We start from the raw sequence: 27470 nt of genomic DNA on the forward strand, positions 1-27470 counted from the left end.
GACCTCTTTAAGGAAGAGCAAATTATATGAGTATTTCCATTAGAAGACCTTTTATTTACCAAGTGGAAAGCTAAGCTACACAGGGATAGAAAGAGTAAGGAGGGGGAAACACTGTTTCTTTTCTTCTTGGTGAATTTAAAAATATTCCTAAACTAGGCACTAAATTAAAGCTTTATTTTTTTTTATCATTTTCTATGAGTAATAGTACTTTATTTTTGTTATTGAGATCCTACTGCATAGGTAGTATTTATTTTGTAACTGGGCCTTTACCCCACAGCAAAACAAAATTGCAGTAGTGAACAGACAATTCATGTTTTGTAAAATAAACTATGTTATAATATCCATTAGGCTGAGGCTTTCCGCATATCATTGCTGAACCTCTTTCCATTATGCATCCTTAACAGGAGCCTACAGTTGCTATACCTATAAAAAATAAGCATATAAGATTTACAGTGCAGATTAATGAAGTATATACTATTCATGCTTTTGTAAGCTGTACTTACTTAAATTAAGCTTCCATCTCACCAGGTGTCTGTGGGACTACTCTTGACATTAATTTCAAGGCTAGGTTGACTATAGGTATAAACCTCATTACTTAATTGAGATATTTCTGATTAAAATGTGATATTAGAGATAGGTCATACAATTTATTACCACCCTTGTCTCTGAATGACATACAGCTGTTTCAAAAAGCAGATCTGTCTGTAAAGGAGAAATGATTTCCATTAGTGGAATATTTACTGTGACGCAGGCTATGAAGACAGCCCTAAAGGGAGGGAGTTCCTGGCATACTTGAGCATGAGTAGTATTCATAAATATATACATTGTCAGAGTGATTTTGGCAAGTTTATTCAACAGTTGATGAATTACATTATTTTATCATCAGCCTTTTATGTCACTGATAAACATGTGTGTTGAATACTTGGTAGTTTTTTTCATTTAATATAGTGTAATCACTAAAGTTTGTTAAAATGAAGATAAAGATTATGTTGGTAGGATATGCTAAAATCAAAATAAATATTAGCAACTTTATAAGCATTTAAATTTTTAGGTTTTTTTTCTGGTATTTGACTTTTTGTATGAATGTGGTTGAGCTTTTTTTCTTACACAGATAAAACATTTTTACATAAACTAGTTAAAAGAATATTCCCCAATTTGGGGAATATTAATTTGCAGCAGCACTATGAAATATTGGTTATAAAATACATAGAATGGTGCTTAGTCATGTTTTACATGATAGTGTTAAACTATTTAGAGTATGAAATATATTTTTGATTTGCAGATTTTCTTTGAAAAATATATTGCTGGAATGCTTGAAATTAAACTTTCTTGAAAAAAAACAAGTTAATTTCTTTTTAGAAGGACTGAATTTAACTTATAAATTACATGAGAATTTTAATTAAGTCTATAGCTACAGCATTGTTGTAACTTTTCTTCATTCCTTTTGCAGGCTCAAACTGCCTTTTCTGCAAACCCTGCCAACCCAGCAATTCTGTCAGAAGCTTCTGCTCCCATCTCTCAAGATGGAAGTAAGTTTATACTTGGGGTTTATTATTCTTGAACAGAAATATATTTACATCTTCTTTTGCTCAAATAGGGAACCCAAGATATTTTTTTTTAACACACAGCATAAAATCGTTAAAAGAAAAAATTATTTTAAACATAACCCTTTAATCAAGAAAGTGAAATGTATGAATATGTAAATGTGTTTTATGGCTTAATGAAAATTAAGTGAATTAAATTTTAGCCCTCATAATTCCCTAACTTACGATTGAGTCGTTTATTTAAAAAACCTTATATGTGAATTGTACCCCATGCTACTGCTCTAAAGTGGCCAAACTTACATATATTCTCTTTCTGGGATGGGGAAGTGGGGGGTTGAAATATCTAGCCATGTCCTTTTAGGGGAGCTTCTCAAATCCTGAAATCTCTACCCAGTCTCCAAATCCTTCTCTTTGGTTTCTTTTCCTTCTAAGTTCATAGGGGTTCAGTACAAAGGCCCTAATTAATATGGCTTAAGATACAAAAGGAATGTTAAATAGGTTTTTGTGGCCTGTCATCTTTTAACTATTCATAACATAGTTTCTCTAAGAAAATATATTTTAAGTCAAATAAATCATGTAAAAAGAAAAGCTTTTGGAAATAGTGCTTTACTATTAAGTTGAATACTATTAATACTTAAAGACATTGTTTCCAGGATTTCATTGGAATGTGGTTAACAGTTTAAAATGATAGGACACTAAATAAATTTACAAGCTTGGATTTTTTTTTATTATTACAGTTCAGAAGAATCATTTTATAGTTTTATTACTTATTACTAAATGAGATAGAAAGTAGCTGGCTTGACAGTAAACATTTTGGTCACTTGTTCTGAATGGGAGAATCAGTGTTGTGCTTATACAAATCCTAATCAAACAAGTTTATTTTAAGAAAAAGGAAAGGCAGAATAACTTATTTCTACTCTTGAGTAATTATAAATCTGAGGTTCAGTTCAAATGTCACTTCATAGTCTATGACTTCCACCTTAAACATTTTCTGTATTTCCTATTTCTATTTGTCATTACAGAGATAGGGATGTGTTTTTCCAAATTGCTAGTTTAAATTCACCCTAGATTTTATAAATATAGTGTAATTATTTAACACAAGTAAAACTCCATAATAACACTTTCCATTTTGAATATTATGTCAGTGTTTTTTCTTTTATTCATTCATTGTTCATTTATTTATATTAGGTCTCTATCCTAAATTGTATCCGGAGCTTTCTCAGTACATGGGCCTCAGCTTAAATGAAGAAGAAATACATTCAAATATGGCCATGGTCCCTGGAACACAAGTTCAGGGGGTATGTACAGTTAGTATAATTCACCAGTTAAATTATATAAAATTATGCTTTACACATAGTATAAACTGTCCTCTTTGTGGTTAACTCACAGATTTATGACTTTAGCATTGATTTCCCTTCTCAGAAATTTTATACTGCCTTCTGGTTATCACTTCTTAAGAAGTCTGCTTCATTTTGTGCTAGTTCCACTTTTCTAATTTATTAGAAGTTAAAGATGCAGATGCTTTTGACTAGTCCATTCTTCTTTGTCTTCTACATTTATTCAGATACTAAGACCTAGTGATTCTGTCTTGTTTCTTGTGTTCATTGATTCCATTCCTACCATAACCCTATTCAGGGTTTCTGTACTTCTGATGTAGATTATTATAGTAGTCTTTTACATTTCTTCTAGTAAATTCTACCAAGCAGCACTAAGCTGCTGTTGGATTGATTATTGGGTTAATCATTCTGAAGTAAAGGTCTATCATTTTTTTTTTTTTGGGCTAATAGTCTTTTTAACATTTTGAAACCTAGAACCCCTTGTAATTAGACTGCAAATTCTAGGCTTAAACATACTGTATCTCACAGCTTTTAACTAAAGTCATTTCTGTAAAGTGCTATAATTTCATTTTACAGCACTCACTATGATTGTACTTAAATACTTCTGTGAAGACAGAGTCCTTCACTGTCTTGTTGCAGTAACCCCAGTGCTTAATAGAGTACCTGGATTTATTGTACAAAATATTTATTGAAAACTTGCTCATATTAGGGTCCATTTTGAGAAAACAGAAATCACAGTAGATATTTCACCAGAGATAATATAAGAAATATAGAGGCTGAACAATCGGAAAAAACAAAAATGGAACAGATGTAATGTAGAAAGTAGCTGGGTGTCAGAGGGAAGAGGTTGGAGTTAGCAGAAGCTACAAGCTTAGGTGAAGAACCCTGTGGAGCTGGGCCTCAGAACTTGGATGAGGGGATACTGTTGTCGGTGCTGGTACCTCTGTGGGGTTGCAGTAAGGCTGGTTCTGGGAGTATCAGTAAAAGCTGGAGAATGGAAGCAAGAGGCACTCATCCCTCCTGCAGCCTGCCCGCCTGTCTCCCTCCAGTGCCTCATGTGGTCGATGCTAACCAGAAACCCGCTGACTGAGGAAAAGGTAATTTGCACAGTTCAAACCCCAGCATCATCACCAAGTAGAGTTCGGAAGGGTGGCTTTGAAGCTGACAGGCTGTAGCTTAATACCTGGCACTGCCTATTCCTTTGACTACTCAGTATATCCACATACTCTTGCAGATGTTTTAACTTTATGGGACAGCACCAGCAGCTTTATAGTTTCTCCTTGAAAGGTGCAATTCAGCGGAAATTTGAGGTTCAGTAAACTATTTCTACTAAGGGACTCAGTATTTTAGGCTTTGCTGGCAACACATGGTCTATGTTGCATATTCTTGTTTTCTTTGTTTACACCTTTTAGAAATATAAAAATCATTCTTAACTTGGGTGTACAAAATCAAGCCAGTTACTTCTGATAAAATGAAGTTACTCTTCCTGTTTTCCCAAAATGGGATGGCAGCATGTGATAAGAAGGTAGGGAGGAATAAAAAGATTAAGTGCTGCATTTCCAGAACATTTACAGATACAAGCAGAGAAGACAGGCGTAGCTGCTGGGATTCTTACTTTGTAATGGTCATGAGGCTGTATAATTAATATTATGATTTCCTTTGCTTCACATTCTTTACCGTCTTTGTCCTTGGCTAGGACTTCAGCTGGTCTCTTTTTAGTACTTTGTGGGGTGAAAAAAAGACCTTCATTTTTCAAGTGTCTAAATCTCCAGGGCTCTTTAGTTTCTTTTTTGTTTTAGTTAATTTTTATTTGTTGCTGGAGATTTCTGTTAACTTTTCCTGTCTAGTGCATTTCTCATTTCACATGTAATTTTCTTCTCTAGATGTTCCATCTGGTTTTTATCTTCTTTTTCTTTTTTCGTTCATTGTTTCCCTTAAATCATTGAGCATATTGAGCATATTTAGAGTAGCTGTTTTTTTAAATATGTCTGCTAATTTCATGTTGTTATTTCTGAATTAATATTGATTCTTTTTCCTGATTAAGGGTTACATTTTCCTGCTTGTTCACATGCACCTGTTCTTAATTGTAGCTGGATGTAGTGAGTTTATGTTCTTAGGTGCTTGTGTTGGCACATGTTCTGGCAGGCAGTTAAGTTACATGTGGATCAGCTTGATCCCTCTGAGGCTTGTTTTTACACTTGGTTGGGGTAGGTCTGAAGCAGCCTTTCCTGAAGGGCTACTGTAGCCCCACTATGAAAGTGTGCCCCTCTGGGTTCTCTTCTGGGTGCCCTGGGTATTCAGTGGCACACTCTACTCTGGCTGGTGGGAATTTTGAATGTCTCCCAAACCTGTGACCTCTGGGGACTACTCAGCTTACAGCTCTCTGCATGTTCTTTGCCTGGCTTTGTGGAGCTTTACACACACATAACTGGATTAGTATTCAGCAGGACACTCAAAGGGTGCCCTGTACAGATTTCTGGAGCTCTTTGTGGTAGCTCCCTCCTCTTCTGGATTCAGCCCTGAAAATTCCACTGCCTTACCAGTTGCTTCATTTTTAAAGACCTCTGATCTTTGTTTCCTTGACTTAATCAAGAGCACAGTCCTCTACCTGGGATTTGCACATTGTGCACCAGTTCATACAGTGCTCTAAGCAGGAAACCAGATGATGATAGGGCTTGCCTCATGTGTTTTCCTTCACTCAGGGATCACTGCCCTGTGCTGCCAAACATCTGCTGTCCAAACACTTGGCTCCTATTTTTCCAGTTGTCTAGTTGTTTATGGCAGGAGGATAAGTCATAATGCCAGAAGTCTATTTTGCTACCACTTTTACTGTTAGACATGGAAGACCTAAATATCTCATATCTCAAAGAACCTCCTGGGTTCCATATGTAGTCCTGAACCTGTTATATATTTGAAACCCATTTTACTGTTGGTAACCCGAGTTCATCACTGCGGCCAGTTCACTCTTGCCCCAATTTCAGTGACATGGAAGTCTTAAACAATTGTGTAGTGACTTTTCTGATTCAGGGGAAACATTGTCATGTCCCTTACTGGAGGCATTCTTCCCTGATAACTAAGCTCTCAAGACTGTATGCACAGCTCAAGGATGTGAACTTGGGATGCAAGTTTTGTGTGTGGTTTATATACAACAGTGAGAGGGGCCATTCCCACAGTCACACCTAGGTTTCCAGATCTTACATTTGGGCCTTGGAAGAAACTGTATCATGTATTTGATTGTTCATCCAAAGCATATGTTGTGTCCTATAAGGTTGGAACCCCAACCTTTAACATGTTTCTTCCACTGGCTTCTGAACTGAATGATGAGAGCTAGTAACTTAAGAGTTTGCACACTCTAGGCACTGTGCTAAGTGTGGTAGATAGAATAGTGAACCACAGTGGCTCCCCCTGGTCCTGCTGTAGTGAAACTCATATTCCAGACAAACCAGTGCTTATGACTTGTGAAGTAAATGGAAGAAGAATAAGTGAATCAAGTGCCAGGGCTATTTTCTGATACAGTGAGTGTATGTTCTCTCTGAAAAGTTGATATTTGAGCAGAGAACTGAATGAAATGAGGGAGAAAGGCATGTGAGTATCTGGTGGGAGAACATTACATACAGTATAGGTGGACAACTTGAAGTCCTTCAGGCAGAAATGAATGTGGTAGGCCTGGAAAACAGGGCCTGTGTGTTGGGCAGAGAAAATGAGGCAGGACATGGTAGCTGATGGCATTAGGGTAGCCAGGGCCAGGTGGGCTATGTCCTGGTATAAGGGCTTGGGATCTGAGGTGTGAGAGTGGCATAATGTGATTTTTTTTTGTCGGTTACTGTAGTAGCCCTCATCAGAAATGGTTACTTGTTTAGAATGGAGGAGGGATCAGAAGTATCATGGAGTTGGTTAAAATGTTCATAGTTAAGTAAGAACATAAATATGTATTTAAAAATACAGGAAAAAATAAAGATGTCTTTCTTAGAAGTAAAACCCACACAAAAGTCCCCGCTTTTGTCCTATATCCCAGCTAAACAAAATAATTTGCTGCTGAAGTTGTTCCTTTTATATCCCATTGCCTGATTTTCCTGTCTCTCATAGCTGTAATTGTTTCTTCTTTTGAACCTTTATTATCTTTAAATAATATTTTTTGGCATTGTTCTGATTTTTCTAGCATTGTTACTCACGTTGTCAGTTTTAGAATATGCTGTCATAATTACCATGAATTCTGAATGAAAGAATGTGCAGTTCGTGGTGTATGTGTAGCTGTTTCCTCTTTTACTATCATTGCCCTTCTGAGCATCATAATTCTTAGATAGATCCTTGAGCTTTTTATGACAGATTGCAATTAAAAAGCCTCAGTAAGCTCTTCCCTCACTGTCCTTTTGGTTAAGGAAAGGATCCACTTAAAACAAATCAATTTTGGTCAAGAAAACTTGAAACATGGTACCTGACCTGAGTCACTAGTACCACTATTAAAAGGCAGTCTGGTTTGTGCACACAGTTGGATAGTCCATAGATGTTTATTAAAGGAGATGGGAAATAATATGTGAATGTCCTATGTGCCAGCATGCATATAACATATACTTTTATTCCTCACAATGGCACTGAGAAGTAAAAAGAAGTTATTCCTTTTATAGAAATTGTACAAGGGTAAGTAGATCACTGAAGATCAGACCATATAAAAGAATCCTCTGGAAAAATGTGTGCTTCAAAAGTATGTTGTGGCCTTTAAGTTCACATTTAAGTTGAAGATGAACCAAAGTACACATGAAACAAATGCCTGTGAATTCAGAAGGCAGAAGAGAGTAAATCACTGACTATTGGATATGGTAAATGTGGGGAGAAGTTACCTGAGGATTTAGTAAATAAAACCAGGGTCATATTTGCATAAATCAAACTATATCTGAAGGAATAATTTGCAAATTGTTTCTTAGAAACTACAGCTGGTTATCGTTTTTGATTTTTTCCAGGGAGAATGTTTCTAAATGTTGACACATTGTATTTTTATTAGCAGCTGGTAGCAAGACCTTCTAGTATGAACTATATGGTGGCTCCTGTAACTGGTAATGATGTTGGCATTCGTAGAGCAGAAATTAAGCAAGGGATTCGTGAAGTCATTTTGTGTAAGGATCAAGATGGAAAGATTGGGCTTAGGCTCAAATCAATAGATAATGTAAGTATTTTTACTGTCTATTTTAATCTGTCTAAATAGCTTGTAGGATGTCTCGTGATCAATGTTAGAATGATTTAAAATGCAAATGCTTTAATTATAACAGTGATCTTATAATCGAGAATATTGTAAATCTACTAACTTAAATTTTTCTTTTTGGAGATGCCTTATTCAGAAGAGGCAGACTTAGGACTTCCATCATTACCTTGAATGAATTTATTTTTTTCTTTTTTGAGTGCTCTTCCTGGAATAAAGTTCACTGGTATATATATATATATATTATAACTTAGTTTATACAAAAAGAATCCCAGGATTGAAATAGGGCAATGTTCCTGGAAGCTAAGAGTAATGAGTGAGAATCAGCAGTCTTAGGATTGCCAAATGCTGATCATTTAACTTGTACTTTTGCAAGTTTGTTATTTCCATCCTCAAATTTGAATTTAATAGGTCATTTTCGGAGCGAATGTGACTTTTCTTATTAGGGCAGCCATTGCTTTATACTTATAATTACCTCTTACCACACTGACGAAGAGGATTGCTCTCTGAGGAAGTTTTTAGGATTGTTAAGGACATGCTGAATCTTTACCACGATTTATGGTTTTAGGCATTACTTTATTGGATTCATTTTTAGTCTTCAGTCTCGTTAGTTCAAGTCTGTCCAATCTTTCCTCGTAGAAAATGAGTGTGGTACACTGTGGTTAATGGCTGAGGCTGACCTTGCCAGGCAGCCTCTCCCCTGCCTGCCTACCCAGAGGGCTGAGGGCATCAGTGTCTGCACACTTCTAACTTGTGTAGACACATCAGTGTGCCTCCATGTGGAACTCTGATTTCACTGCTCTCCCTTCCTGGTAGTGAATAGTATATATGTTTCCCCTCTGCCAGGGTTTCTTCTGTCTCTTCTTCTGTCCTAAAGGGACAATACGTAGGCCCCTATTCTCAACTGCATTTATCTTTGGAGTAGATTTGCTCACTTGGCCAAAGCTCATTGGTCTGACCACTTAGAGGGTGCTGTTAGTTTTCATGTAATGCTCTGGAGTATGTGACATGGGACAGAAATCATGTCTGATCCAGCCTATGATGGTAGAAAGGGTCTAGCCTTGTACATGCTTCATATTTTACCAGGTTTACTTTTCTTTATAAACTTGTTGATATTTTAACATCTGAGATTGAGAGTTTATATAATTAAGAATATCCATATGGATTTAGTTCTTAGTTAACCATACTTGAGTTTTCTGTATTTACTTCAGAGTAGATTCTTTACAGGAGTGGTATTGAATGTGCCTACCTTTTTAAGCTGATAAATAACCCTAATCTCACCTAGTTATGCATAATTTAACAAGTGGCTAAAGGAAGTAGACTTAATGTCCTTAAACTATCATTTTTTTTAAACTGTAAAAGAAGTCACTCAACATCCAACACTTGACTCACTTTGCTCCCAAATAATGGTTATGTACTAATACTGTTTGGTATTCTGACTCATAAACACTTACCTTTACTGTAGTATTCCTCCTTGATTTTCCTTGGTCTTTTTATTCCAAGATGAAAAGTGTAATGAGGTTGATCAGGTGGGTCATGATTTGAGGTACAAATCACTACTGAGATCACACTTTTTGCCTTGTTTCTTGGGGTTTGCCTTGATAAAATTTACCATTTCTTTTTTGGAGATAACCATACATAATACACTCATGAAATGTTTCTTTTTATTACTAGGGTAGATTCCTATTCCTAAAAAATGAGGGTAGATTCCTCATTTTCCAGCATTTTTAAGGTATATCATAACAGTGGTAAATGACCAAAGTAATTTTCTTACTCTCTAGGGTATATTTGTTCAGCTCGTCCAGGCAAATTCTCCAGCCTCGTTGGTTGGTCTGAGATTCGGGGACCAGGTACTCCAGATCAATGGGGAAAACTGTGCTGGCTGGAGTTCTGATAAAGCACACAAGGTGCTCAAGCAGGCTTTTGGAGAGAAGATCACTATGACAATTCGTGACAGGTAAGCTGGCTGAACAGTTCAAATGAAAATGCAAAATCAGTTTTCCATTTTCTTGGCCATAGTATTTTGTTATAGAAAATGATCATATGTTATTGATTAGCCTTAGTCTTGCAATTTTGTGGTGTAGGTTTTTCTTACAGTTTGATTTTTTTAAAAAGCATTCTGGTTTTGCACATCTTATTTCAGATCATACATAAATTCATGTTCTAACAAGTTACTTTTCTGTCTTAATCTGTTTCTGTAGAACATAGAAAATGTACATTGGAAAAGTAAGGAGCATGGCATCTCTGGCTTGCCTGTCCAATTTACTGTTTTGATATCCAGCCTAGGGTGTAGATGTTCAGTGCCAAAGTCCCTGCAGAACTCCTAAGTGTTCTATGAGTTCTAAAAACCGAAACTGGCCTTTTGGGTAGTTATGAAGCTGTAGTTGTCAAGGTGGGAGGATGGGACATTTTATTTAGCATTTAGTTTGCTTATAGCTAAAACAGCACATGGAATATGGGCCATTTATTTTCTTGTTCCAGCCCTCACATGACCAAAGGGTGGACCTATGTCACATTGTTAAAGATAGCTTTTGGTTTTTATTCTTTTCCAATAAACTTTTGTTTAATCTACCTTTGTTTCAAGTTTCTCACAGATGGTAGGTATTTAGCAAACATTTTGTTAGATGAACACCATTTTTGCTTTATATTTGAAGAAAATGTGAAAGTAACATGGACCAACAGAAAGATATAACTGTTCTGAATTTTAAAATGCAAACACAGGTTTAACATAAAAACCAAATACCATGTAAGAATTGTTCTAGAGAGGTGAGCAAGTGTAATCGTCATGACAGCTTTTGAAAGTAGTCAGCCCAGTTGCCTTCCTTTTAAAATACGGCAAAAATATTAAAGATGTTCAGTAAAGATGTGAGAAATACTAGAAAAGTTTTAAATAAAACCAGTATTTCCTAAGAGTAATTAAGATCCAAGAAAAACTGAAATCTAGTAATAGATAAAAAAATTTTAACACTGAGTTTTCAATATTTTATTAAAATATTAAATTTTGGTGAATTCTAAAGGAAAAAGCATACTGATGAACTGCATGAAGCACTGTTCAATTAAGTCATTGACACTTGAAGAAAATCTTTATTAGTAGGTTAGGTAAACCATAATGGATTTTTTTTTTAAGGTAAACTTTTGTTCTAGGATGTTCTGTGAATGTACATTATCAGAGCCATACTAAGATGCTCATTAGAAACACTGAGGTTATTAGAGTATCCAGGAGTGTAACAAGAAAGAAGTCCATTCAAATGCTTATCAAGGAATTAAATTTTAATTGAACCCATTATGTTTATAGGCCCCTTGAACGGACAATTACCATGCATAAAGATAGTACTGGCCATGTTGGCTTTATCTTTAAAAATGGAAAAATAACATCCATAGTGAAAGATAGTTCTGCAGCCAGAAATGGTCTTCTTACAGAACATAACATCTGTGAAATCAATGGACAGAATGTCATTGGATTGAAGGTAAGGAACAGAATTTATGTCTTGTTCTGCTAGTTTTATTTTAGCGGATGTCTTTTTTGTCTGTCTCTTCAGGTGGTACTGTTTGCATATTGACCTCCAAAATACAGAAAGTGGGGAGACAGGCGACATGGGATCTGGGGCTATGGCTGTTCTGTTAGGTGCACCCTCAGGCCCATCAGAGGAAATTGTCAGGGCTATTACCTGGAATGGGAATTGCTGTTCTATGGCAAGGGGGCTGAACTAGATGATTTCTGCCTAGAATTCTGTGGAGATGTGAGCATTGAAGATTTTGATGACATTTTGAATGAATGATTGCCCAGGTTATTTCAATCCAGGAATTGTAGGAAATAAGAAGTAGTTTCTGTTCATGTGAATACTTCATTTTTATTTATTTTTCTCTCTCCACAAATTCCTAAAGGGGTCTATCTTAAAGTCTGAAGGTTTTCACTAAGACCTGCTCATTTTATAAACTTTGGTTAAGAACACATAGTTAACCAAGGGGATATGGTAGTGTTGTTGCATATGGGAAAAATTATGAAATCTTAAGTAATGAAAAGATGGATTTTTGGCTAACATTAATCCAGTTTACTTGGCAGTTTTGTTACCACCTATAAAATTGTGATTCTAGAGAATTAAACTTGGTAGGGCAAGCTAAAAACAATTGTAAATTTTAGAGATGTCAGCCAAACATAAGAGGACTAGGATTTTAGAGATGTTGGCAAAACATGTTATTTCTTCACCAAGAATAATGTAGTTTTAAAGCTTCAGTGGAATTAATTTTCATTATGTGTTTGAACAGGACTCTCAAATTGCAGACATACTGTCAACATCTGGAACTGTAGTTACTATTACAATCATGCCTGCTTTTATCTTTGAACATATTATTAAACGGTAAGTAGACATTCTTCAACTTGATGCTTATGGTCATGTAACTTAATATAAGCACTGTGCTTGCTTTTAATTCTCAAACCTTTGGGTCTTTTACTTAAGGGATGACATTGGTTTGGTGTTTATCTAGAAAGTTGTATTTAAATCAAAGAAATTGGTTGGTAATCATGACCCCTCATACCTTCCCAAATAAGAAATAAAAATGGACCATACACTTCTAAATCTTGACATTTCCTAGCAGAAAAAGGGCATGTGAGCAGAGGCAAGTAGGCTTTCATGTCAGCTATCAGTTTTCTGTGAACTTGACTGCAGTTGCATTCTGCCTATCTGTGTTCAGTACAGATCTGCTCATGGGGGTTCATGAGGAAGGATGCTTTCAATGTGGGATGCCAGGAGTAAGAGGTTTTCTTCTGAGCATCTCAGAAGGCAGATTAAGAGAGAGAGTGTGTGTGTGTGTCTACGTATCTCCTCAGGGCCTGATAAGAGTGTGTGTGCGTGTGTGTGTGGCTATGTTATCTCCTCACGGCCTGCTAAGAGAGAGTGTGTGTGTGTGTGTGTGTGTGTCTGTCGCTACTATCTCCTCACGGCCTGAGGCTTGGTAAGCCGAAAAGGGAGAACTGCAAAGGCGAGGGTCCGTCATCCTGCCTAGAGCTTTTAAAATCCTGGCTTCTATCTTGAATTTGGAAATAAGATTTAAAACATTCAAAAACCATAACATCTGTAATGAAATTTTTGTTTCAGCTTCCATTTAGAATGCAGCTAGTTACTCTTGGGCAGGGAAGGGAGTTTATTGTCAGGACAATTGTTCTCTAGTTTTCTTAAAACCAGTGGCAGGTTCCATCCCCTCTCCCCCCATTTCCCTCTCAATTCATAAGATACTTTCTTTCCTTTCTTAAATCATCAGCTTTAATACACAATGACTTACTTGTATCTTATTTAACTTTTTTTAGGCAAGTACAGATAGCCTTTCACACTGGGTATTTGCAAACAACTAGATGACTTGAGACCCTTAATTCTGAACTCATTAAAAAGACCTTCCCCTTCCCTACAATCCTGGCTGATGCTAACAGTTGCTGTTGAGTTGGGGTTTTCTTGCATTAACAAAGTATCTTGGGAAAAGGAAATCCAAACCTCAGCATTTAATAAAGTGACTGTCTTGTAGGATGGCACCAAGCATTATGAAAAGCCTGATGGATCACACCATTCCTGAGGTTTAAAAAGTCAAGGCACAGTGGAAACATGGTTGAACTTCTCCAGTTACTTCTTTGGCAACTTAACTTTATATTATGCACATGAAGCTTTCTAGGAGCCAGAGAGCATATGCTGCATGAGGACCTTTCTGTCTTACATTATGGCTGGGAATCTTACTGTTTGATCTAATATCTTGTTCAGACTTTTAGATAGTTGTAGCCTTATCCTGGTTTTACAGATGTGAAACTTCGTGAAAAGATTTGCTTTCATGGTTTTGTAGTTTCTTTACTGGGAGCCTGTCGCTTTTACAAGCCATTATGATTAGGATGACTGATAGGAGATTAGCTTTGTGTTAGACCAGTCACCTTTATCCTAGATACCAAGTAGGCTCTTCATATTACTTTAATTCTATGGTATATTTACATTTTTACTGCATTACTATAGTACATTTAGAATGATTCTTTTTGACTTTTTTTTTTTTTTAGTTTTGTGTGTATGTAAAACACCAATCAAGTAACACTGGTTTCATTCCATTTAAGCATTATACAGTGTATGTAGGTTGCAAGAGATTGTTATCATTGAAATCATTAAATTTTAACTACCTTCCTTAATATGCTTGAACTGTCGCCTTAACTATGTTAAGCATCTAGAATAAAAGCCAAAATATATTGCTGCCTTTCTAAAACCCAAAATGCAGTTCTGTATTAAACTGAAATGTACTACTAGCCCAGAACAATTTCATGGTACATACCAAGCTATAGTATAGCTGCTTTGTTGCATTTGATATTTTCTAGTCATTGTATAATGCAAACTTCTTCTAAAAGTTATCAGTATCACTTTCTGAGAAATGAATCACTATATATTTAATGTAAAAATTCCTAGACTAAATAGGATAAACTTTTGACTCCCTTTTTTCACTTGTAGGTCAAGTGGGGTAATAACCTCATTTGGCTTTTAACTCTTAACATTATGTAACCTAGCTAATTTGAGATGGTGTTAGAATGTTTTCCTGATGATTTGTTCCATTTCCTGACTCCTCCCTGCAAACAAAATGGCAGTGACATTTTATCCTAATTTTTTTTTGTATGCCTCTTCTATTTTAATTAAATATGTATAAATAAAGTTCAGTTTTAGTCTGTCTGTTGCATCATTTGGAAACTGTTAGTGGCTTCCACCAGTCTTGCACGTGACCTTGTAAAGACACATGGGGCACTCGGCGGGAGCCTGTGGGAGAGTCCGGGCCTACACAGAGCCTCTGTGCTTTCAGAGCAGGAGGGTTGGGGACAGTGCTTCTGTCCACAAGCCCCACATTGACAGGCCTGCCCACTCTGGCTCCCCAGCAACACCCTAGACCAAGTAATGTTTAAGGACACTTAAAGTTGACTTTGAAAATTCTATTACCATAGTCCTATTCAAGTTTTTCCCCTAAATCATACCACAGCAGTTGTTTTTAAAGAGTATAGAAAAATTTTAAATCACATAATCACTGTAGTTCAGAAGTTGACTATGAAAGAAAATCAGTACTATTGCTTTTACAGCTTACCCTGTTTAAAATACAGAAAAGCAAACCAGTATTTCCCAGTTTGATCATCTACTCTGCTATCTAGACTTGGGTCTGAAGATAGTTCTAAAAGTATGAGAGAATGACAATCACATCCCTAAGTATGGTTTTCTGAAGAATCAATACTTGAATTTATAAAAAGTACTAGTCTTTGTAATAAAACACTTAATAAGAAAATAAAAACTTTCATTACAGAAAAATATTTTTAATGTAGAAAAGATGAGCATTTGATAGCAATAATGAAACAAACTGTTCCTGTATACAGTAAATTGCTGTAAGAACTGCTAATCCTTCCCCAGGTTCTTAGAATCTGGGACAGTAGGTTATAGGAAGCAACCACTCCATGAAAACACATACGCAAAAGCCCAATGGGCAGCAACTGTAAATCAGGAAGACAAAATAGAGTGACTCTGTAGTAGTAGAGAATACTGCATATTCTTGGAAAATTCTGAATTGTTCAGTGCTTTCTGAAAGTCTCCCTAGTTGCTATCTGCTAGATACTTTCTTTGATACCCAAGCCTGTCTTCTGTCATCATAGTAGGATGATCAGTTGGCCTTATAGATGCCATGTTTTCTAACACTGCCATTATCTTTATCTGCTTCAGAGGATGGCAACTAATGGCTTTCAATGAAGTCATGATTTAGAAAGTTTAAAACCACAACTTGATCATGTGGTAAAAGTTCTCATTACTACCATTGCACACTTACCACTTCATTTAAAAGTTTGGTTTAAAAATACATTAGGTAAAGTTCAATTTAATATTCAAGAGAAGAAAAGGCACTTAGTAATGTAATTTCCAGAACATGATTTGTCTGTCTTCCCCTCCTGTAATGATACTGTTACACTGTTCATTCATCCATATACACGTCACAGCACCTAAGAGAAAGAGACGTTGTGGTTAGGTAGTAAGTTGACCAGAGGCCCCCAGGATATAGTAGTAAGTATTGTGTTGTCTCATCCTATAATAAAATCTTTGTATAAATTACCTTTGTATACGTTAAAAAAACCTGCTTGGAATTTGTGTGGAATGAGAAACCACTTACATGTAAAGCCGAAGCTAAGACAATGGGATTATGGGTACAGAACACAAAGCAAACATTATATATACATACAACCAAAGTCAGGAAACAGATAAGAGGGAGAAGGTGGGAACTGGTGTGAGTTTGCTGATTTCCATTTCTATAGGAAGGAGTCAAAATGTTATTTAAAGCTCGTAAGTTGAAACAAAAAGGCATAGACTTAAACTTTAATGTTAAATGACCCTACAAAACTGGATGAGAGAGAATGAAACTGAGAAGTTGCTGCTCATACTGGAAATTCAATAGATAATATGTAACTATAGATACGATAAGAACTAAAACCCAGAAATCCTCCAAATGATCAGGAGGGAAACATGCAAATGTAAGCAAATACACTGAATCTGCAAGAGATACTACTGAGTGAAAAAAAACTAGCACTATTAAAAGAAAAAAATGGGAGAACTGCACAAACACCCCCTCTTAAGAGGACGCACGTCTTAAGACACAGACTGGAAAAAGAATTCCAAGGAAGAGAACTGGGAGACAGGAGTCATTGGTAGGAGGAAGACTTAGTTTTCATTGTAATTCATTACTTTTATGTTGTTTGTTTTTTTAAGCTACAGGAGTGTACTTTTAAAATACAGCTTTTACTATAGTTTTTAATTCATATGGAAGTTAATACAACTTGCTTTTTAGAGTCCAATGTCTGTCAACGAAAGTGTAAATCCTGAAGGACCTAAGGGAAGCAGTTCACATGGCCAACCAGGGTGCTGGAGGGGGGCGTTTACAGCACAGAGGGCACATGGGGTCTGTGATGCCCCAGCAGGCCCTGTTCCCTGACAGGAGCTGGAGATCCGTGTTAGAGGAAGAAAGCTCAAGTCAACTGCATCACTGCTGACCTGTGTGGCCCTGGATTCTCTCTCTCATTTTTCCTCCCAGGAGGTCCCAAACAAGCAGTTCACCAGACTGACTTCCAGATAAAACAGAATTTCCATCCCAGATAAAGCACCTGCAAGAATGATTTGGAAGTAATCATTGCACCATTCATGAAGGAAGAGCTGTATTACACTGGCCAAAGCAACAACCAAGTGACATGATTGTGAACTTGTTTGTAAATGCTTTCAACAATTAGTAGCTCAAGAAAATATACCTCTGGGGCTTGTCTGAAGTTATAGAAGAGATGAGCATTCCTGTTTGCACATCTATGACATTTAAACAGCCATCTTCTCCTGTGCTGAGGACATGGCGACTGTCTGTAACAGGAGGTGAAGCACATAGAGGTTACAGCTTCAGCAATGTTAGACTCTTCTGAGAGTTTATTTCTGAATCCAGTGCCATAATGTCACTTTCATTTCCTTTGAGCTACTTGTTAACCAATGACTTACATCTAGAAATGCTTCTAAGACACTGGGCTGATGACCTGTTGGTGTGAGTTCATTTACATCTTATAATTTCTCTAATGAGTTGAGAAGTTAGTAATACGCAATACAGCTTTTCTACGAGGTACAAATGACACAAGTATTGCATTCTGCCATGAAGCAGCCTCCCTATAGGCAAAACCCCTTTGATCAGTGAAGTGTTTTCCTTTCTATGATCTGGTTATTTATTTAAAAATAATTCCAGTTCCCCTGGTATCATATATATCAAGAAAAGCACACTACCTGGGCTAAAAGCAGTATCACATACAGTCCCTGAATGGCATGGAATCTGGTGCAGTGTGGTGGCTGTAGTGAGGTCCCAAATATTCACCGTCCCTTCTTTGGTGCCTGAAGCCAACAGTGTGCTTGCAGCATTTAAGCTGATTGTATCTACCTGAGGAAAAAAACATGTAAGTATTCCATTCAGAGTTATGGTCACTACCAATGTTTTCCTTGGCCGATTCAAACATGTGGATGACACAGATGAAACCACTGTACAGAGTACTGGTGAGGCTGATGAAGATGTATTTCAACGTCAACTGCTCTTAGTTTCCTTAAAAATGAAATTCTTCACATGCTAGTGAATGAAGTATCTGTAGGGTAAATGTAATGCTGTTTTAAACTACCCTAAAACTGAGTCTCAGAATGGTAACTCCATTAATGATAAGTTGTAGTGAGATGTCAAGCTGCCTAAAGCACAGCTGATCCATAGTTATTTGAGGAATCTTGGGGATACAGAGGATCTCTCAAGATTATACTTGCATACCCATCTAGAATTACATACTAAACAAACATTTCTCAGCCTCGGTTCATCTGTTGACCATGCAAATTAAGCAGCTACACACAACCTCAGTACTGTCAAAGGCAATGCTGTAACCTACAATGTAACGTGTGGCAGTGTGACCCAGTGGAAATGGGTGAAAACCATGTGCCAGCCTTGTTCTGCCCTGGGCCACCCCAGAATCCAGGGCAGTGATGGATGGGCATCCATCCTGAACGGATGGCCACTTGCACCTTTCATGTCAGCAGACATGAAAGATAATGGGTCACATTTTGTTGCCCCAAACAGCAGGTACTCTAATGTCCTCAGAAATCAGAATTTTGGAAATCTAGTTGGATGTTAGCAAATTCTCATGGAAACAGCAAACTGAAGAAAAAAAGACAAAGGAGAAACGCAAAGAGTCAAAGAAAAGAACTGGGAGGTAGTTTATGATCTCCAATAAGCAAAACAAAACCAAGCAAAAGATCATAAGCACACAAGTAAAACCATCTCCGGCTTGTCAGCTCAGGTGCTGTGCAGTTCTGTTGCTGGTACTCACACTGACATCGTGTTCCAGCTCAGCCAGCATGTCAAACTGGTGTCTTTTGGTGCCTGTCATATTTGCAGGAACACCAGACCACACCTAACATGGAACATAATGCAGAAGGCGTTTGCCAACACATAATATAAAAACATTTCACATTCAAGGAAAACAGTTGACTGACCAACTTCCATTTACCATTTCTGCTAACCAAATGAAGCTGTGTAATGCTCCCAGTTCCTCTCCCACTGCACCCGTGCTTTTATTCCCTCCACCAGGTGCTTATTGCCAAGAGTCTACTGTTTCTACCTATGTCTGTCTCCACCCCTTGTGTTTGCTGTCATAGTTATGTGATTTAAGTATTGTGTGAACTAGGGAAATAGTGCTGAAGTATTAGGGTGTCTATTAATGTTTTGAGAAAACCCAAAAAGCCAAGTCAACAAAAAAATTACTCAAATTAGGTGTAAGGAAGAAAGCTTACCTACCTACAAAAAGGGGAAAATCCTGAAAAGCTCTTGAAAGAGATCTACTGTTTTAGGTTCTTGCTTTCTTTAAGAAACTGCAAATTTGCATAACTGCAAATTGGAATCCAAAGATGATGAATACTGGTGCAGTTTATGCAAGAATAAAGTTATGCAGGATTCCAAAGAAAAGGCCCAGGATGGTCCCACAGCAATAGAATGATGAATGAATGTGCATGTGCATGCTCAAACTTTAAAATCAATTATATTTCCATGATTCCCCATTTTAACTCAACACTTTCTGTTAACTGATCAATCGCTAGTTTCAACTATGTTAGAGAAGAGGGGCTGTCTGTTTCTCTATAACTGCTATCTAATGAATACGAAATCATTCAAGCCCCATGTAACACACACAGTACAAAAATCATGAAAACTTCCTACACTATCAAGTGCATTCAGTATCCTTATATATCACTTAAAACAGTGAAAAACAGTAAACACATTAGCAATAGGTAGTTGAAAAGTTTATGTTTGTATTACCCAAACATTTTCTTAGAAATTATATACACACCTTCACTGTAGAGTCCCACGACGCAGAATACAGCCTATTGTCATGCCAACAGATCTTACTAACAGCATCGTCATGTCCCATTAATGTGTCTTGACGTCTTCCAAATGCTATGGAATAAAAATAACTAACATAAAAAATAATGAGAACTATTAAAACAGCATTCTAGCTTAATTTTAAGACTTTTAAATACATATTCAGGAAACATTATATTATTTAATTATACACTTACTAAGGCTCACAATTACAAATTACTTGTTCTCATGTTATTAAACCACAACACTCAAAATTTCTATTTTAAACTAGAAATTTCCACTTCTGGCTCATCTGTGTGTTCACCTCAATTTAAAACAACAGAGAAATAGAGTCCAATTAAAGAAGTTTAATAGACTCAAATAATCATACTCAAAGCCAACAGTGCTATCCTCATCTAATATTGGTTCCTTTTTGACAATAACAGTGTCCCACCAATGGAAGAGTCTGTCATTTCCTGCCTCACGTCTACAAAGGTGGATATACTGCAAGTAGAATCACAAGGGAGCATAGATACATACATGTTATTATCCCATGAAGAACTTACGACAGTGGCATCTCCTGGCAAAAGTAAACATGATGATAAAGCCTGAAATGCAAATGATTCAACATTAACAGTTTATAATAAGCAGTAAATGCCTAATGTGGAAAAACTAAGTTCCCCTCAAATTAATGCTCAAATTCTGTTTATGTTGGCCTTCCTCATATGTATGAAGTATTTTTCAACTGCCTGATTTCAGGTGCCGAGTTTCGTCCCCCGTGTAGGAAAGAAAATCAAAGTGCATCAGCTGAAGCAGGATCTAGGCTGATGATTTTCAAGGGCTCTGGATGGCCTACCCAGCCCTGGGCTGGAGGAATGCCTACTAACACTGGGTAAATTGTGGTGGGACGGCAGGATGGGGATTATCCTGGAATGCAAATACCTCTCTGGATTACTGATTTATGTGGGTAAGGGAAACTTCCAAAATTTTTAGGAAACTGCAGAAACTTTTGGATGATTTACAATAAATACAATTTTTTTTACACATATACAATAAAATGTGTATAAAATACAGCTACATGAATTTCTATCACAACACTGATTTAAAATTGAACTCACCATATTTGAAAATGATATACTTCTTTGTAGCATTTTACATTGTTTAGAGAACATCTTCAACGTGGAATCTAGTTTAATAATGAGAAACCAAACATGAGATTCCTTATCCTTAGAAATGAAAAAGGACAGCACCCTCCTTGTCCCTGAGGCCAGCAGGCTTATCCGTCTGTGGGGAGCTGGGTGGTAAGTGGGGCAGAGGATGTCAGGCCCCATGCATCCAACGTTAGAGGTTTCAGAGCCTTTCATTTCAAAACCTCGTGCAGACATAGCACAGTACTGACATTTCAGCATGACTGAAATGGGAGAGCCTAATAACTGACAAGCTGAATGTTAAAGAGGAGTAAAAAAGTGATTTTCATACTAAAGAAAACAAAAGGCCTTGGTAATATAAGTTGTTTTTCTTTTTAACAAATAGCCCAGTTATGGTATGACACCCTTCTACAGAATTAGCATTTATGGAAGAGAACCCCTAACTTCATAAGAAATAATAAAGTAGGGATTAAAATGTCCAAGCTTTTAATATCCTTGCCTAACAGGGGCTTTAAAAAGTATACCAGAGAATTCTCCTCGGGATTAAAGATGGCAGCGTGAGAGGTGAGACAGAGGCTTCCTCCTATAACCGCATATAGTATGAAAATATAATTAATACAACTAACCCTGAGAGAGCAACAGAAAAGAGGACTGCGCCAGACTGCACACACCTGGAGAAAAGAGCAGACCTCACGGAACAGGGTAACGTACCAAAGCTGTGGCCCAGCAGGACCCGAACCCCTCGCCCACCCCAGCTCACTGGCAGGAGGAAGAGAAACTGAGCAGGGAGGGAGTGGAAGCCTGGGACTGCTGAATACCTAACTCTGGAGATCTGCTCTGGGAGCACAAACCTACATTTCATGGTGCTTTCATGATATTCATGGTTATTTAGCTGCTTCTGATTACGAGGTTGGAAAGCTAAGACAGGCAGAATTCCTGGAGAGACTGAGATTCCAGCCACCTGTGGAAAGCAGGAATCCATATCCAGCTGCTCTGGGACAAAAGCTTATACCTGTGTGCTCGGCCCACTGGTTCAGGCAGTGGAGACAGGCATAGCAGCTGGGAAGCAGAAAACAGCTCTTTCCTCCCCGCCAGGCACCAATACCACTCCCCTGCGACCCCTGACATTGCTTCAGGGGCTGAGCAGCTCCAGAGAGTAGAGCTTCTGGACACTAGAGGGCACCATATACAAATATGAAACACCAAAGGAACCTGGTCCAGAGTAAAATTATTAATACAACTCCCGAGAAAGATTTAAATGACATATGGACCTCATGACTCTTCCTGAAAGGGAGTTCAAAATAAAAATCATTATCTCACTTACCAACTATACATTTCCCTGTATGGCCCTAGAAGATAACTGGTTAGCCAGAGACGGATAAGATTCCTCAAGGGAGGAACAACCTAAGACAGGCACAGTCGCAGGGGGGCCATCAGGTGAGAAATTGGGGATCAACAGAGGTGAGGCTTAGAACCTCACCCCCCCTGTTTTGAGAGAAATCTTCTGCATCTGTGGATGTTTTATTGCTCTTGTCTAGCTTGGATTAACACATAGTCTACAGGCACACATCTGATCATCTACATTTGCTCTCTTACAACACTAAACTATGTTTTCTACCTTTATCTTGCATCTTCCTACCACTTCAGCATTTTATTAAAAAAAAAAAAAAATAATAATAATAATAATAATAATAAAAAAGGGAGAAATGTGGGATCCACATATAAATCAAGTATAAAAATCAAACGAATATTCATATTTGACCTGATTGTTTATAGTTCATAATGCATGATCAAAACTGAAAGTTTCTGTGATGACTGCCGTAGTACTGTTCACCATGTAAGAACTTATTCACTATGTAAGAATTTGTTCACCATGTAAGAACTTGTTCGTTGTGCTTCAGAAGATTGGAGACTGACGAAAATTAGGCTTGGGGTGGATTAATGATATTGTTGTTAACAACCATTTGATCAATAAATATGAGAGACGCCCTCTCAAAATAAATAAATAAATAAATAAAAATCATTAACATGCTAATGGAGGTATGGAAAGATATTCAAGAACTCAGGAATGAATTCCGGTTGGAGATCCAATCGTTGAAGAGCACAATGGAGAGTATTAAAAGCAGATTGGATACGGTGGAGGAGACGATAAATGAAACAGAAACTAGAGAAGAGGAATACAAAGAAGCTGAGGCACAGAGAGAAAAAAGGATCTCTAAAAATGAAAGAATATTGAGAGAGCTGTGTGACCAATCCAAACGGAACAATATTCGCATTATAGAGATACCAAAAGAAGAAGAGAGAGAGGAAGGGATAGAAAGTGTCTTTGAGGAGGTAACTGCTGAAAACTTTCCCAGTCTGGGGAAGGAGATAGTCTCTCAGGCCATGGAGATCCACAGATCTCCCAACACAAGGGACCCAAGGAAGACAACACCAAGACATATAGTAATTAAAATGGCAAAGATGAAGGATAAGGACAGACTATTAAAAGCAGCAAAAGAGAATTAAGATCACATACAAAGGAAAGCCCATCAGGCTAACATCAGACTTCTCAGCAGAAACCTTACAGGCCAGAAGAGAGTGCATGATGTATTTAATGCAGTGAAGCAGAAGGGCCTGGAACCAAGATTACTTTATCTGGCAAGATTATCATTTAAATTTGAAGGAGGGATTTAACAATTTCCAGATAAACAAAAGCTGAGAGAATTTACCTCCCACAAACCATCTATACAGTCTGTTTTGGAGGGATGCTATAGATGGAAGTGTTCCTAAGGTTTAATAGCTGTCACCAGAGGTAATAAAACAACAGTAAAGAAAGTAGAACAGCTAATTACTAAGCAAATGCAAAATTAAATTAACTATCCCCAAAGTCAATCAAAGGATAGACAAAGAGTACAGAATATGATACCTAATATATAAAGAATGGAGGAGGAAGAAAAAGGAGAAAAAGGAAAGAACCTTTAGATTGTGTTTGCAATAGCATATTAAGTGAGTTAAGTTATACTCTTGGATAGTAAGGATGTTAACCTTGAACCGTTGGTAACCATGAATCTAAAGTCTGCAATGACAATAAGCACATACCTATTGATAATCACCCTAAATGTAAATGGACTGAATGCACCAATCAAAAGACAAAGAGTCACTGAATGGATAAAAAAAACAAGACCAATCTATATGCTGCCTACAAGAGACTCACTTTAAACCCAAGGACATACACAGACTAAAGTGAAGGGATGGAAAAAGATACGTCATGCAGCTAGTAGAAAAAAGCAGGAGTAGCAGTACTTGTATCAGACAAAATAGACTTCAAAACAAAAAAAGTCACAAGAGACAAAGGACATTACATGATAATAAAGGGTTTCAATCCAACAAGAAGATATAACCATTATAAATATCTATGCTCCCAACACAGGGGCACCTACATATGTGAAACAAATACTAACTGAAATAAAAGGGGAAATAGAATGCAATGCATTCATTCTAGGAGACTTCAACACTCCACTCACTCTGAAAGACACATCAACCAGACAGAAAATAAGGAAGAACACAGAGGCACTAAACAACACATTAGATCAGGTGTACCTAAAAGACATCTACAGAACTTTACACCCAAAATCCAAAATATATAAAGAACTTACATGCCTCAACACCCAAAAAGTAAACAACCTGATTAACAAATGGGCAGAGGATATGAAGAGACACTTCTCCAAAGAAGAAATTCAGATGGCCAACAGACACATGAAAAGATGCTCCTCATCACTAATCATCAGGGAAATGCAAATTAAAACCACAATGAGATATCACCTCACACCAGTAAGGATGGTTAACATAGAAATATTCATTAGTAGATGAATGGATAAAGAAGATGTGGTACATATACACAATGGAATACTATTGGGCCATAGGAAAGAAACAAATCCTACAATTTGCAACAATATGGATGGAGCTGGAGAATATTATGCTCAGTGAAATAAGCCAGGCGGAGAAAGACAAATGCCAAATGATTTCCCTCATTTGTGGAGTATAACAATGAAGCAAAACTGAAGGAACAAAACAGCAGACTCAGACTCCAAGAATGAACTAGTGGTTACCAAAGGGGAGGCGGGTGGGAGGACGGGTGGGGAGAGAGAAGGGGATTGAGCGGTATTATGTTTAGTACACATGGTGTTGGGGATCACGGGGAGAACAGCGTAGCACAGAGAAGGCACACAGTCGATCTGTGGCATCTTGCTGCACTGATGGACAGTGACTGCATTGGGGTATGGGTGGGGACTTGAATATAAGGGTGAATGTAGTAACCACATTGCTTTTTCATGTGGAACCTTCATAAGAGTGTATATTAATCATACCTTAATAAAAAACAATAAATTAATAAATAAATATTGGCAGAAAATGCCGAGACAAACAAACAAACAAAAGTATACCAAACACAGCAAATATGGTCAATTAATGTATGATGAAGGAGCCATGGACATATAATGGGGAAATGACAGCCTATTCAATAGCTGGTGCTGGCAAAACTGGATAGCTACATGTAAGAGAATGAAACTGGATTACTGCCTAACCCCATACACAAAAATAAACTCAAAATGGATCAAAGACCTGAATATAAGTCATGAAACCATAAAATTCTTAGAAAAAAATATAGGCAAAAATCTCTTGGACATAAACATGAGCAATTTCACGAACATATCTCCCTGGGCAAGGGAAACAAAAGCAAAAATGAACAAGTGGGGCTATATCAAAATAAAAAAGTTTCTGTATAGCAAAGGACACCATCAGTAGAACAAAAAGACATCCTACAGTATGGGAGAATATATTCATAAATGACATATCTGATAAGGGGTTGACATCCAAATTATATAAAGAGCTCAGGCACCTCAACAAACCAAAAGCAAATAATCCAATAAAAAAATGGGCACAGGATCTGAACAGACACTTCTCCAAATTCAGATGGCCAACAGGCACATGAAAAGATGCTCCACATTGCTAATCATCAGAGAAATGCAAATTAAAACCACAATGAGATATCACCTCACACCAGTTAGGATGGCCAACATCCAAAAGACAACAACACATGCTGGCGAGGATGTGGAGAAAGGGCCTACACTGCTGGTGGGAATGTAAACTAGTTCAACCATTGTGGAAAGCAGTATGGAGTTTCCTCAAGAAACTAAAAATAGAAATACCATTTGACCCAGGAATTCCACTCCTAGGAATTTACCCTAAGAATACAGCAGCCCAGTCTCAAAAAAACATATGCACCCCTATGTTTATCACAGCACTATTTACAATAGCCAAGAAATGGAAGCAACCTAAGTGTCCATCAGTAGATGAATGGATAAAGAAGATGTGGTACATATACACAATGGAATATTATTCAGCCATAAGAGGAAAATGAATCCCACCATTTGCAACAACATGGATGGAGCTAGAGGGTATTATGCTCAGTGCAATAACCCAGGCAGAGAAAGACAAGTATCAAATGATTTCACTTATCTGTGGAGTATAAGAACGAAGCAAAAACTGAAGGAACAAAACAGCAGCAGAATCACAGAACCCAAGAATGGACTAACAGTTACCAAAGGGAAAGGGATTGGGGAGGGTGGATGGGAAGGGAGGGATAAAGGGGAAAAGGGGCATTACGATCAGCACACATAATGCAGGGGTGGGGGGACACAGGAAAGACAGTATATACAGAGAAGACAAGTAAATGATTCTATAGCATCTTACTATGCTGATGGACAGTGTAATGGGATATGTGGGGGAGACTTGATAACAGGGGGAGTCTAGTAACCATAATGTTATTAAAGTAATTTTACATTAAGGATATAAAAAAAAAGTATACCAAAAGGATGTCTTAAAAACCAAGCCTCACAAATTATAATGTACTCTAAACATCCCATATTTGAAATATGTAATAATATATTTCTTAATTTGTAAACATACATGATAAAACGTCAGAATGAGGTTTAAATAATTTCTTCTGTAAGTAAAATGTAATATTCCAACTTAATTTTCTGCACCACCAACACAGAAGTCCTAAGACTTTATAAACACAAGTGTTCAAATATTCTCCAGCATAAGTATGAAAACAAAAACAAAAGAATGAACACAGTGTAACCAGGACTCTTCCCTGAGGGGCATAATTAACTCTGATAGTCCTACCTTGCTCTTGATTCTAAAGAATACCCTTTCTATTAGGCAATTCTGCATACTCAAGTCTATTTAAACTTATTAATTTGGATGGAAAACCATCAGCCATCTTGTGTGTAAAGTGTAAAGATGCTTTTCTGGACATCAGAGATTCCCTTCCCATCTTAGATACAGTGATGTCGAAGGCTGCTGTTGAGAGCGC

At 37.2% G+C, this 27470-nt stretch overlaps 2 protein-coding genes across 10 annotated transcripts in view; one reads left to right on the top strand and one right to left on the bottom strand.

Moving 5' to 3' along the window:
• Positions 1-27470, top strand: part of SDCBP (syndecan binding protein) — an 82349-nt gene that overhangs the window by 42078 nt on the left and 12801 nt on the right. For 2 of the 5 annotated variants that reach the window (XM_073229569.1, XM_036998000.2), the window contains exons 3-8: positions 1451-1529; positions 2733-2842; positions 7881-8042; positions 9857-10032; positions 11371-11542; positions 12342-12433. In XM_073229569.1, the coding sequence (XP_073085670.1) occupies positions 1451-1529; positions 2733-2842; positions 7881-8042; positions 9857-10032; positions 11371-11542; positions 12342-12433 (791 nt within the window). Of the gene's footprint in view, positions 1-1450; positions 1530-2732; positions 2843-7880; positions 8043-9856; positions 10033-11370; positions 11543-12341; positions 12434-13592; positions 14758-27470 lie in introns of those variants that run through there. The other 3 variants (XM_036998002.2, XM_036998003.2, XM_036998001.2) reach the window with 3 other exon arrangements.
• NSMAF (neutral sphingomyelinase activation associated factor) overlaps positions 15364-27470 on the bottom strand; it is an 81545-nt gene continuing 69438 nt past the window's right edge. For 4 of the 5 annotated variants that reach the window (XM_073229565.1, XM_036997996.2, XM_073229566.1 and 1 more), the window contains 8 exons: positions 21083-21150; positions 20505-20572; positions 19954-20077; positions 18940-19023; positions 17864-18014; positions 17353-17455; positions 17102-17211; positions 15364-16059 (listed from right to left, as the gene is read on the bottom strand). In XM_073229565.1, the coding sequence (XP_073085666.1) occupies positions 15965-16059; positions 17102-17211; positions 17353-17455; positions 17864-18014; positions 18940-19023; positions 19954-20077; positions 20505-20572; positions 21083-21150 (803 nt within the window). In that variant the 3' untranslated portion in view covers positions 15364-15964. Of the gene's footprint in view, positions 16060-17101; positions 17212-17352; positions 17456-17863; positions 18015-18939; positions 19024-19953; positions 20078-20504; positions 20573-21082; positions 21151-27470 lie in introns of those variants that run through there. The other variant, XM_073229567.1, reaches the window with a different exon arrangement.

Source organism: Manis javanica, chromosome 2 (assembly GCF_040802235.1).
Source record: "Manis javanica isolate MJ-LG chromosome 2, MJ_LKY, whole genome shotgun sequence".
NCBI lineage: Eukaryota > Metazoa > Chordata > Mammalia > Pholidota > Manidae > Manis > Manis javanica.